Source organism: Ahaetulla prasina, chromosome 15 (assembly GCF_028640845.1).
Source record: "Ahaetulla prasina isolate Xishuangbanna chromosome 15, ASM2864084v1, whole genome shotgun sequence".
NCBI lineage: Eukaryota > Metazoa > Chordata > Lepidosauria > Squamata > Colubridae > Ahaetulla > Ahaetulla prasina.
In genome coordinates this window covers 10,856,554-10,869,388 of record NC_080553.1, presented here as the reverse complement: position 1 = coordinate 10,869,388, position 12,835 = coordinate 10,856,554, and the positions used below count along the sequence as shown (strand labels likewise).

At 42.5% G+C, this 12,835-nt stretch overlaps 1 protein-coding gene across 3 annotated transcripts in view; it reads left to right on the top strand.

Annotated features, from left to right (window-relative positions):
* PI4KA (phosphatidylinositol 4-kinase alpha) overlaps positions 1-12,835 on the top strand; it is a 103,322-nt gene that overhangs the window by 51,776 nt on the left and 38,711 nt on the right. For all 3 annotated transcript variants that reach the window (XM_058158132.1, XM_058158131.1, XM_058158133.1), the window contains exons 21-29: positions 380-516; positions 2,371-2,504; positions 3,377-3,459; positions 4,148-4,218; positions 6,760-6,884; positions 7,792-7,873; positions 8,976-9,059; positions 11,257-11,346; positions 12,355-12,474. In XM_058158132.1, the coding sequence (XP_058014115.1) occupies positions 380-516; positions 2,371-2,504; positions 3,377-3,459; positions 4,148-4,218; positions 6,760-6,884; positions 7,792-7,873; positions 8,976-9,059; positions 11,257-11,346; positions 12,355-12,474 (926 nt within the window). The remainder of the gene's footprint in view (positions 1-379; positions 517-2,370; positions 2,505-3,376; positions 3,460-4,147; positions 4,219-6,759; positions 6,885-7,791; positions 7,874-8,975; positions 9,060-11,256; positions 11,347-12,354; positions 12,475-12,835) is intronic.

The window sequence follows — 12,835 nt, the reverse complement described above, 5'->3', positions numbered from 1 at the left end:
AACGTCGGGAATCCGTGGTTTGTTTAAACCAGGGTTGTCAAATTTGGCAGCTTTAAGACTTGTGGACTTCAACTCCCAGAATTCTCCAGCCAGCATAGCTGGCTGGATAATTCTGGGAGTTGAAGTCCACAAGTCTTAAAGCTGCCAAGTTTGAAGACTTCTGGTTTAAACCATGGTTTTGAAAGCAGCTTAGGTAAGACATCACGGTTTGACGGGGGGCTTGTTCCTAGCCATTTAACACAAGCTTTATTCGACTCCGCTGGAATCCAAAATATTGATCCAAAAAAGCTCCAGCCGACCTGGAGGGCTCCTGAGCTGGTCCAGAAATAATATTTACCGTTCTTTGGCTTCTAATTCTTTTCTCCCCATGTCACTTCAGGTCTTTGGCCCGAAGAATGGTACGAGGGTGTTTGCGAGATCGCCACCAAGTCACCCCTGCTGACTTTCCCGACCAAGGAGCCCCTTCGTTCTGTCCTTCAGTATAACTCTGCCATGAAAAATGACACAGTCACCTCTGTAAGTCCCTTTTCCTCCTCTGCCCCTTTCTTGGCCAGTTGATAATGTGCAGCGGATACGAACAAACGCAAATAAAAACATAACTATCGCGGGCAACTCAGAGAGAGAGAGAGAGAGAGAGAGAGAGAATAGGTAACAGAGAGAAATTATTGATAGAGATAAAAACCTGACAAAAGTAATAAAAATAAAGGCAGGAGATTTAGATAGATAATAGATTAGGTAGGTAGGCAGGCAGGCAGAGAGAGAGAGAGAGAGAGAGAGAGAGAGAGAGTGAGGGATGGATGGATGGATGGATAGAGAGAGCAAGATGAATGGATGGATGGATGGATGATAAACATAGAAAGATAGATAGATAGATAGATAGATAGATAGATAGATAGATAGATAGATAGATTGATAGATAGATAGATAGATAGATAGATAGATAGATAGATAGATAGATAGATAGATAGGGATGGATGATAAATATAGATGATGGATGGATGGATAGATATAGATAGATAGATAGATAGATAGATAGATAGATAGATAGATAGATAGATAGATAGATAGATAGATAGAGACAGAGAGATAGGTTTGGTAGAAGAAAGAAAGAAAGAAAGAAAGAAAGAAAGAAAGAGAAAGAAAGAATAGAGCTCCAAAGCTAAGCATTTCAGGGAGATTCTTAATTTTGATTAACAACCTTTTATCCTGACATGCGTTGAGTTGCAATACCCAGCATCAGCATTCTTGCTCCTCACTGCTTCTAAGCCTTCTAACTCGGTGTTTGTCTTCTCCCTGGGATCTGCTTTTCAAATATTTGAGTACTGTCCTTGGGTCGTCCGATGCTTTGATGTTCCTTTCGCCGAAAACCATCATTGTTTGAAAGAGAGAGAAGCGATGCCTTCCTGCCACGGTGATTCAACCCCACTTCTCAGCAAGCCTTATTGGGCTCCGTGGAGTTTACTTATTTCTTTTTATTTATTTGTTTATAAAAATTTATCTTCCCTCAGGGTAACTTCGGGGCGGCTCACTTGTGGGTAGATGGAGAGAGCCTTGCGCTTGTCAAGAACATGGACAGCTTTAAAGGGTTAATATAATATAGAATAGAATAGATTTTTTTTATTGGCCGAGTGTGATTGGACACACAAGGAATTTCTCTTGGTGCATACGCTCTCAGTATATATAAAAAGAAAAGATACGTTCATCAAGAATCATAAGGTACAACATAATAGAATAATAATAGAGTTGGAAGGGACCTTGGAGGTCTTCTAGTCCAACCCCCTGCCCAGGTAGGAAACCCTACACCATTTCAGACAAATGGTTGTCCAATCTCTTCTTAAAAACATCCAGTGTTGGAGCATCCACAACTCCTGGAGGCAAGTTGTTCCACTGATTAATTATTCTCGCTGCCAGGAAATTTCTCCTTAGTTCTAAGTTGCTTCTCTCCTTGATTAATTTCTACTCGTTGCTTCTTGTCCTGCCCTCAGGTGCTTTGGAGAATAGGTTGACTCCCTTTTCTTTGGGGCAGCCCCTGAGATATTGGAACACTGCTATCATGTCACCCCTAATCCTTATTTTCATTAAACTAGACATACCCAGTTCCTGCAACTGTTCTTCATATGTTTTAGCCTCCAGTCCCCTCATCATCTTTGTTGCTCTTCTCCGCACTCTTTCTAGAGTTTCCACATCTCTTTTACATCATGGCGACTGAAACTGGATGCCGTATTCCAAGTGTGGCCTTACCAAGGCCTTATAATGCTGTACTAACACTTCAGGTGATCTTGATTGATAGATGACCTCCTGCCACAAATAGCTACCCCACTCTGATGAGTCACTTGTTTATTTTTTTTTTAATTCCTATATTTCCTTTAGGCTGAACTGAACGAATTGAGGAGCACCATCATAAATCTTCTGGACCCTCCTCCTGAAGTTTCAGCCCTGATCAACAAGTTGGACTTTGCCATGTCTACCTACCTGCTTTCCGTATATCGCCTAGAATGCATGAGGTATTCCTTGAAACGCTGCCTCTGGGATGGGGGTGGGGGCAGAGACGCTCTTGTTTACCTTACATCTCTTACCTGGGGCAAGAGTGGAAGAAATATTTATGCTCGTGCAATTCCATATCGGAAGGAGAACAGGCTGGTTTTAACAACCCCGTCCCCCAGAGTCCCTGTGTCCCTCCCATTTTCAGGCATAGTACACGTAGTCCTCAACTTACGACCATAATTGAGCCTAAAATTTCCATTGCTAAGTGAGGCAGTTAAATGAGTTTTGCTTCATTTTACAATCTTTCTTTCCTCAGTTTTTAAGTTAGTAACAGGGTTGTTAAGAGATAGGAGAGAGAGAGAGAGAGAGAGAGAGAGAGAGAGAGAGAGAAATGATAGCAAGAGGGATAGCAAGATAGATGATAGCAAGATAGATAGATAGATAGATAGATAGATAGCAAGATAGCAAGATGATAGCAAGATAAATAGCTAGCTAGCTAGATAGATAGATAACTTGTTTTCTCGAAAATAAGACATCCCCTGATAATAAGCCCAATTGAGCGCATGCGCTAAAATAACCCTCCTCCCGAAAATAAGCCCCCCCTGAAAATATTTAACCACAGAGCTGGAAATCAGGTAAGACGGCAAGAGGAGCCCCATCTTGCTCCACGCGCCCCAAAATAATAAAACCTCCCTGAAAATAAGGCCAAGGGCTCATTTCGGGGTTCAAAAAAATATAAGACAGGGTCTTATTTTCGGGGGAAAGACGGTAGATAAATATGGATGAATAGATAGGTAGATATGAATGGATGGACGGACGGACAGACAGATTTATAAAAATTCTTTTTCAAGTATATCTTGGTGAAATTAATTCCCGATCCCTGGTCTGCTAGGGTCCTACGTTCAACAGACCCAGATCGTTTCCAAGTGATGTTTTATTACTTTGAGGATAAAGCTATCCAGAAAGACAAATCAGGTAAGGCTACTCCAATTCCGTGGTCCTTAAATCAGGTGGGCACTGTGTCAAATTCTTGCACAATAAATACCCGATCCCAAGCCATCTCGTGATGTGATTTATTTATTTTTTGCCTAATTGTTTAGATGCAAATAAGAAAGTACTAATAGTACTTTATTGTCATTGCACCTTGTACAATGAAATTAAATGCCATCTTCTGTGTACATTATACATAAAATTACATGAGTGAATACATGAGTGGGGTTTTTTTTTACAACTTATGAGAGATGCTGTCTGCTGGGCACAATTTTCAGCCGTCTCAGACCTTTGATTCTATCAGAGTTCATTGCAAAAATCAAATCCAGAAAGCAACACATAGGTAAAAGAAGTCATCGACTTCTTTATATACATATGACACATGAAGATAAATGTACAATACCAATAGCAGATTTCTTCCAGCGTGGTAGCAGTTACAAGCAAAACACAAGCAGAGCACAGCAGACTACTTTCAGTTCTCAGCAAACACACAGAGCTGAGCCACGCCCAGCCTCCTTCCAGTTTCAGTTTCCAATGCAGCTCCCATTGGCTGATCTGTTGCCATGCCTATTTCATTGGCTGACCTTGTTACCGTGTTTTCCCAGTCATGGATATTCTGACAGATTCGGGTTTTGATTTTTCTCCCAACACGCCGCTGCTTTCTCTCTTTCAGGTATGATGCAGTGCGTGATAGCCGTCGCCGATAAGGTCTTCGAGGCTTTCCTTAGCATGATGGCAGACAAAGTAAGTTTGTCAAATGAGAATGTTCACTGCGTTTGTCGTTCTTGCTCAAATGAACCATTCGGTGCGTTTGCCAGCATTTCTTTAATACTGGATTTCCCAGACCTCTTGATATTTCAAATTAAGTTCTCTACCTTTGCTTAGACATATTGGTGGAGCTGCTGCATGGCAAGTTTTTAAATAGATAGATAGCGCTAGAAATAGTCTAAGGCAGTGGTTCTCAACCTGTGGGTCGGGACCCCGTTGGTGGTCGAATGACGATTTGCCAGGGGTCGCCTAAGACCATCGGAAACATGGGAAGTATACTTGCGAGTTGAAGAATCGCGCTCCAATGGTTGACTCCACAAGCCAGCTGCAGGCTCTTCAAATCGCTAGCCGGATTTGGCTTCAGGTGCGATGAATTAAAAAAGAGAGAAATCTTTGCTCTGATGTCTCCCTCTCAAGCCAGCTGCAATCGCTCCCAATCGCTAGCCTAATCTGGCTTCAGGCGCGATGAACTTAATAGGGGAGGAGTCTCCGCTTTAATGCCTCTGTCCTCAAGGCAATTGCAAGCAGTTCAGATCACTAGCCAATACGGCTTCAGGCGCGATAAATTCAAAACGAAAATAATTTTACGGTTGGGGTCGCCACATTGTGGGGAATTGTATTAAAGGGGTCGCAGCACCATAAAGGTTGAGAACCACTGGTCTAAGGCTTAGACTTATATTCCGCTTCACAATGCTTTACAACCCTCTCTAAGCGGTTTTACAGAGTCAGCCTCTTGCCTCCAACAATCTGGGTCCTCATTTTACCCACCTCGGAGGGATGGGAGGCTGAGTCAACCTTCAGCTGGTCAAGATCGAATTGCTGGCTGCTGGCAGACTAAGCCTAATATGCTGCATTTTTTTAAATTGTGCCACAACAGCACAGAAATCAGATGATTTATGCTATAACGCAGTTCCTTTCGTTTTGACATACAGTGCTGGCCAAAATTGTGGAAATCTTTTTGGAAAAGTGTATTTTTGATGGTTGAATAACACCACTTTATTTATTTATTTATTTGGAGTTTCAAGATAATCATGTTCCACTGCTGGAATGACCTGGGAATAGCCCAGACCTTCACCCAATTGAAAATCTACAGAGCCGACTTAAGAAACTTGTTAGTCAGAAGTGACCCAGCAATAAAACCCAGTTAATAGAAGCCATCCTTCAATCTTGGATTCACATTAGAACAGCTGCAGAACTCAAAGACTTGGTTCCCTCCATGGGAAGACGCTGTAGGGCTGTAATTCATGCTAAAGGTTACCCAACTAAGGATTAATTGACATGGTGATCATTGTTGTATATCTCATTTTTTCTATGGTGATAATTTTTGTCTATCTCGTTTTTTCTATGTGTTTCACTTTTCTTCTTTATACCTCTAATAGCAAATCCTTCATAAAAGTTATTGCATTACATTCTTGATTAAATTATCTTTCCATTGATATATAATTGTATGGTACTACTCCCTAGTATCCCTAGTGCTGCCGTGTAACGGGGTGAGCTCCCGTGACTTGTCCCAACTTCTGCCAACCTAGCAGTTTCGAAAGCACGTAAAAATACAAGTAGAAAAATAGGGACCACCTTTGGTGGGAAGGGAACAGCGTTCCGTGCGCCTTTGGCGTTGAGTCATGCCGGCCACATGACCACGGAAACGTCTTTGGACAGCGCTGGCTCTTCGGCTTTGAAACGGAGATAAGCACCGCCCCCTAGAGTCGGGAACGACTAGCACGTATGTGTGAGGGGAACCTTTACCTTTACTCCAAAAAAAAAAAGTGGTGTTATTAGCTAGTTTTAGAAAATACACTCTTCCCAAAAGGTTTCCACAATTTTGGCCACTACTGTAATGTGTCAGTCATGTTCCCTCATGAATCTGAATAAGTCTGTGTGGCTTGTTCAGGGTACCGTGTTTTCTTCTAAAAGGAGAATTCACTCCCTGCTAGTTTTTCCATTTTCTTTATCTGCGGAGGGAAAGTTATACCATTTTAGCAGAAGAAGAGACATTCTCACAGACAAAAATTAGCAGAAGTGTTTTAAAGGTCCAGTAGCAGAACCATTTCAAGAATAATTCATATCAGTGAGCAAAGGAAGCAATCCAGTAAGAAGCAACTGTCGCCTTGGGGTTGAAGTGGACAGGGAATAAATTTAATAAATAAATAAAATAAAATAAAATAAGCGGTGATTGAGGGATTAAAATTTAAGTTTAGGAAATTTTGATGTACAGCAGGTCAACATATCAGGAATATCCCTCCTGCAATCTTCAGGCCGCGTGCAATGAGTAATGCAAGCCACAAGACAGAGGGCTTTTAACATTATTTATGTGCTTTTTATATTATAAAAACTAAATTTGGTATTTGGTATGAGGCCCAAGACAGTTGCTCCTCACTCAACGTGGCCCAGGAAAGCCAAAAGATTAGTTATTCTACATGGTTGCTCAAGAAATTAATAAACTACGGTGTGTGGATCCAAGAAAAAAATCCCCAAACCCTAACAAAGGACTTTCATGGTTCTTCTTTTGATATTTAGCCCAAAACGAAAGAAAATGAAGAAGAGCTGGAAAGACACGCTCAATTCTTGCTGGTCAACTTTAACCACATTCATAAGCGAATAAGACGAGTTGCAGATAAATACTTATCGGGTCTTGTAGACAAGTAAGTACATTGCAATAACTTGGTGGCAGAGCAGGTTTCAGGTCTTCTAGTTCTGGAACCGCTGCCTTTAAAAATTGTGGGTGCTAAAACACCAGAGGTTTTTGGACAGCCATTTGTCTGAAATGGTACTATAGGATCTCTTGCTTGAGCAGGGGGTTGGTGTAGAAGACCTCCAAGGTCCCTTCCAACTCTGTTTTTCTGTAATTCTGTATTAGTGTTTCTCAGCCTTAGTAACTTTAAGATGTGTGAACTTCAACTCCCAGAATTCCCCAGCCAGCATGTAGATACATGTAGCATGTAGATTACAAAGATTGGATGGATGGATGATAGGTAGATGGGTGGATGGATGGATGGATGATAGGTAGGTAGGTAGGTAGATGGGAGGATAGGTGGATGGATGATAGGTAGGTAGATGGGTGGATGGATGGATGGATGATAGGTAGGTGGATGGATGGATGGATGGATGGATGATAGGTAGAGAGAGAGAGACAGACAAACAGACAGACAGATTCAACAAATAATTCATCCAATCCTTCTTTAGTTCACCCTGTTGTTTCCCAGATAGATGGATGGATGGATGGATGATAGGTAGGTAGATGGGTGGATGGATGAATGGATGGATGGATGGATGATAGGTGGATGGATGGATGGATGGATGATAGGTAGGTAGGTGGATGGATGGATGGATGGATGATAGGTAGGTGGATGGATGGATGGATGGATGATAGGTAGGTAGGTGGATGGATGGATGGATGGATGGATGGATGGATGATAGGTAGAGAGACAGACAGACAGACAGACAGACAGATTCAACAAATAATTCATCCAATCCTTTAGTTCACCCTGTTGTTTCCCAGATAAGGGTGATTTTGTACAGACTTGTAACTTTTGGTTTGTCCTTTTCAAGGTTTCCTCACTTACTTTGGAGCGGAACGGTGCTGAAGACTATGTTAGATATCCTCCAGACCCTTTCCCTCTCTCTCAGCGCTGTAAGTGCTTCTCCAGCGATTGCAAGCAGAATAAAACTGCAGCTGGCGTTGTTTGAAAAAAAAAGATGCTTTTTTTCGTTGTATGAATGAACTGCTGCTCTCGTATTACGAATTAAATAGTTTAAGATTTTATTTTATTTTTAATGATGGCAAGATCACTTCACCTAACAAGAAACCCGAAATATGACGAAGGGAACATATATTTAATACGACAAGTTTTGACAGCAGCGAGATTTGTATTTGCAACAACACTGGAAAAATGATGAAAACTCCTACATATGAAAATATACCGGGTTTTTTTGGAGTATAAGACGCACCTTAATTTTGGGGGAGGAAAATAAGAAAAAAGCTGATTGGCAGGTGGATTGGCCTCCCAGAATACCCCCAATCAGCTGTTCCCAGAGGTGAATTTTAGCAACAATGCCTTGCTGCTTTTTTTTTCTGCCTCTGAAACTCCATTTCAGAAAAAACTTTTTTCTGCCTCTGAAAGCCTCCGAAACAGAACTTCAGGAAAAAAGCCTCTGAAGCTCTGTTTGGGGACTTCTTTTCTGAAGCTCCATTTGGGGCTCTTTTTCTGAAGTTCTGTTTCTGATGCTTTTTTCAGCCGCTGAAACCTCCGTTTGAAAAGCTGGGCGGGGCTACATTCGGAGTATAAGACGCACCCAAATTTTCACCCTCTTTTTGGGGGGAAAAAGGTGTGTCTTATACTCCAAAAAATACAGTAATTTAAAACATATTAGATTGTGCGGAGATGGATAGGTTAACATTAAGGACAAAGGACAAAGAAGACACAGAATGTTTTTCTTAACTTGGGATTTGTTTTATCAATGGTTAGATAGTAAAGGTAGAAATTAGAAGTCGGAAGAATACTAATATATAGAAGTAAAAAATATTATTGTTACTATTATGTATATGTAAAATGACCCAGACAATACACTGTTTATTAAACAATTAAAGAAAAATGAATAAATATATTTTTAAAAAAAGAATAGAAACCTGATTTGTGTGGGCATCCCTATTCCTGAATTAGGAAATTGGTTTTCTCCTTAGGAATCATTTTGGAATAATGTTGCACTATCTGTTTTTTTCTTTTCTGTTTTAGGACATCCATAAGGATCAACCGTATTATGACATTCCAGATGCCCCGTATAGAATTACTGTCCCTGATACCTACGAAGCTAGAGAGGTAAAAAAGAATACAAATATTGCACATCTTTGATTCAGTGGGTTCGCCCATTGTCTTAAGCCATGGTTTACTTCGTTAAAATAAACAGAGTTCTTTAGATTAGAATAGAATAACAGAGTTGGATGGGACCTTGGAGGTCTTCTAGTCCAACCCCCTCCTTAGGCAGGAAACCTTACACCACTTCAGACAAATGGTTATCCAACTTTTTCTTAAAAACTTCCAGTGTTAGAGCATTCACAACTTCTGGAGGCAAGGGCCGGTTTAGCTCACGCTGGTAAAAGCCTGTTATTAAGAACACAGTAGCCTGCAATTACTGCAGGTTCGAGCCCGGCCCAAGGTTGACTCAGCCTTCCATCCTTTATAAGGTAGGTAAAATGAGGACCCAGATTGTTGGGGGGGCAATAAGTTGACTTTGTAAAAAAAATATACAAATAGAATGAGACTATTGCCTTATACACTGTAAGCCGCCCTGAGTCTTCGGAGAAGGGCGGGGTATAAATGTAAACAAACAAACAAAAAACAAAAAAAACAAACAAGTTGTTCCACTGATGAATTGTTCTAACTGTCAGGAAATTTCTCCTTAGTTCTAAGTTGCTTCTCTCCTTGATAATTAACAGACTATGCCAAGCCGTGGTCTTCCTTTTATAGCACTTAGACTTATATACCGCTTCCCAGTGCTTCCCAGCCCTCTCTAAGCAATTTACAGAGTCAGCCTCTTGCCCCCAGCAATCTGGCTCCTCATTTTACCAACCTCAGAAGGATGGAAGCCAGAGTCAACCTCGAGCCGGTTAGGATCGAACTCCTGATAGTGGGCAGAATCAGCTTGCAAAAGTGCATTCTAACCCCTGTGCCACCATGGCAGGAGACTGTGAGTGCTAGTGCTGGGTGACTGGGCCAGACCCTTACTCTCAGCCCTGCAAAAAAGGGCAAATCAATTCTGAAAATGTTGTCAAAAAAAAATATGACACCACCAGAAATCAAGATTGACTCGAAGGCAAAATCAGATGCTGAGGTAGTGGTTATAGCACCAAGCTAGAAACTGTGAATTCTAGTCCTGCCTCAGGCACAAAATCTGGTTAGGTGATCTTGGGCCAGTCACACACTCTCTCTCTCAGCCCTAGGAAGAAAGAAATGATAAAACATTTTCAAAGATCTTGGCCAGAGGCATACGCCCAGAGTCAAAACCAACTCAAAAGCAAGCTGAACCAGGCTGATGAACTGCACCAAGCTAGAAACTGGAAGATGGTGGGAGTTCTAGTCCTGCTGGGTGACTTTGGGGCTGTCCCTCTCTCCAGGGGTGAAATGCTTCTGGTTCGGACTGGATCGGTCGATCCGGTAGCAATGGCGGCAGGTGGTTCAGAGAACCGGTAGCAAAAATCCCTGCCCCCCCCCCACCATTCCCATGTGAGCCATGCGATCGTCAGACCCTCTTTTAAAAATTTATTTTTAAAAGCATTTTTTTAACAACCTCTTCGGCTGTAAAAAAAATTGTTTTTAAAGGGTTAAAACAAGGCTCTGACGATCCCGGCTGAGGTGCCTGATCATCAGAGGGTTTGGGTTTTTTTTTTACTTTTAAAAGCATTTTTTAAAAGGTAAAAAAAGCTGAAGGCAGCTAGGCAAAAAATGGGGGGGGGTAGGCAAAAAATGGGGGGGTTCGTTAGAAAGGTAGAGAGAGAGAGGGAGAAAGAAAGAGAGAGAAAGAAAGGAAGGGAGAGAGAGAGAGAGAGAGAGAGAGAGAGAGAGAGAGAGAGAGAGAGAGGAAAAAGGAGAGGAAGGAAGGACTACAAACCTGGTACTAGATGCAGCTTCAGAGGATAATCCAGGGCTGGAAGGGACCTGGAGGTCATCTAGTCCAAGCCTACTCCAGCAGGACATTGTTAGTGAGTTTCTGTCTTTTGACCCCCCCCACCTGTCACATAGCCACGCCCACCCAGTCACATGATCCCCACCGACCAAGCCACGCCCACAGAATCGGTAGGAAAGAAATTTAGATTTCCCCACTGCCTCTCTCTCAAACTCTTAAAAATAAACCACTTCTAAAAACATTGCAAATCTGACTGCATTTGCCCCGTTAGTCGCTCTCCAAAACGAAGATACGTGTCCAGTGGAATATTTGCTTTATTATACAACTGCAGTCAAACACCTGCAGTGCATCACTAGGTGACTTTACCCTATTTCTCTCTCTCTCTTTCTCTAGAGCATTGTTAAGGATTTTGCTGCCCGGTGTGGCATGATCCTCCAAGAAGCTATGAAATGGGCACCTTCAGTCACCAAATCCCACCTGCAGGTAAATCCTACATATCCGTATTGTCTCTCGGATGGCATTGTATCTTGGAAATTGGGGAATAGGGCCAGGGGAAATCTGCAGATCAAAACAACAACAACAACAACAACAACAACACACACACACACAAACTCAGATGAAGTGATGAAGCTCCCACAATTTCCGAAGGCAACTTCGGTTCCATCGGTTGATTGTTCTCCCGGTCAGAAAATTTCCCCTTTTTTTCCAGGTTGAATCTCTCCTTGATCAGTTTCCATCCATTAATTCCTTGTCTGGCTTTCAGGTGCCTTAGAAAATAGCTTGACAACCCCCTTCCTCCTCTCTGTGACAGCCCCTCAAATATTGGAAGACTTGCTATCGTGTCTACCCTAGTCCTTCTCTTCACTAGACTGGCCATGCCCGGTTCCTGCAACCATTCATGTTTTAGTCTCCAGGCCTTTGATCATCTTAAATAGTTTCAGATTAACAGAGTTTGAAGGAAGTTTGTAGGTCATCTAGTCCACCCTCCCCCCTTCCCCCCCCCCCCCCCGCCCAAGCAGGAGACCCTACACCATTTCTGAGAGATGGCAGTCCAGTCTCTTCTTGAAAGCTTCCAGTGATGAAGCTCCCACAACTTCCGAAGGCAACTTCTGTTCCATTGCTTGATTGCTCTCTCTGTCAGAAAATTTCTCCTCATTTCCAGGTTGAATCTCTCCTTGGTCAGTTTCCATCCATTATTCCTTGTCTGGCCTTCGGGTGCTTTGGAAAATAGCTTGACCCCTTCCTCCTCTCTGTGGCAGCCCTTTAAATATTGGAAGACTTGCTATCCTGTCTCCCTTGGTCCTTCTCTTCACTAGACATGCCCAGTTCCTGCAACCGTTCTTCATATGTTTTAGCCTCCAGTCCCCTCATCATCCTGGTTGCTCTTCTCTGCACTCTTTCTAGAGTCTCAACGTATTTTTTGTAGTATGGTAACCAAAACTGGATGCAGTACTCTAGGTATAACTTTGGCTCTTGACTCCCTTTTTTCAGGAATATTTGAACAAGCACCAGAACTGGGTGTCAGGCCTGTCACAGCACACGGGGTTGGCCATGGCAACCGAGAGCATTCTCCACTTTGCAGGCTACAACAGGCAAAACACAACACTAGGGGTAAGTTCTCTTCACGATGTGGCCATTCTCCTGTTTTTCAACTCTCACTTCTGCGGGAGCAGCTTGTGCACAGCCACCCCCCCCCCCAAAAAATGAAAGCCCCTGTTTGTAGGTACACAACTTGTTGCTTTCTTACAGACATTTCATGACCCAGTTGGGGAATATCATCCGTATTAGGAGGGAGGGAGGAGGAGAAATTGCTGCTCTCTGAGCTTGGTTTCTTTCTTGCAGACGTTTCATGACCCTAACTAGATAACATCATCAGTGCTAGAAGGGAGTGGGGTAACGAGGAAGAAGAAGAAGAAGGGGAGGAAGAGGAGAGGAGGACTTTGGGGTCCTTGGTGCTCTCTGAGCTCGGTTT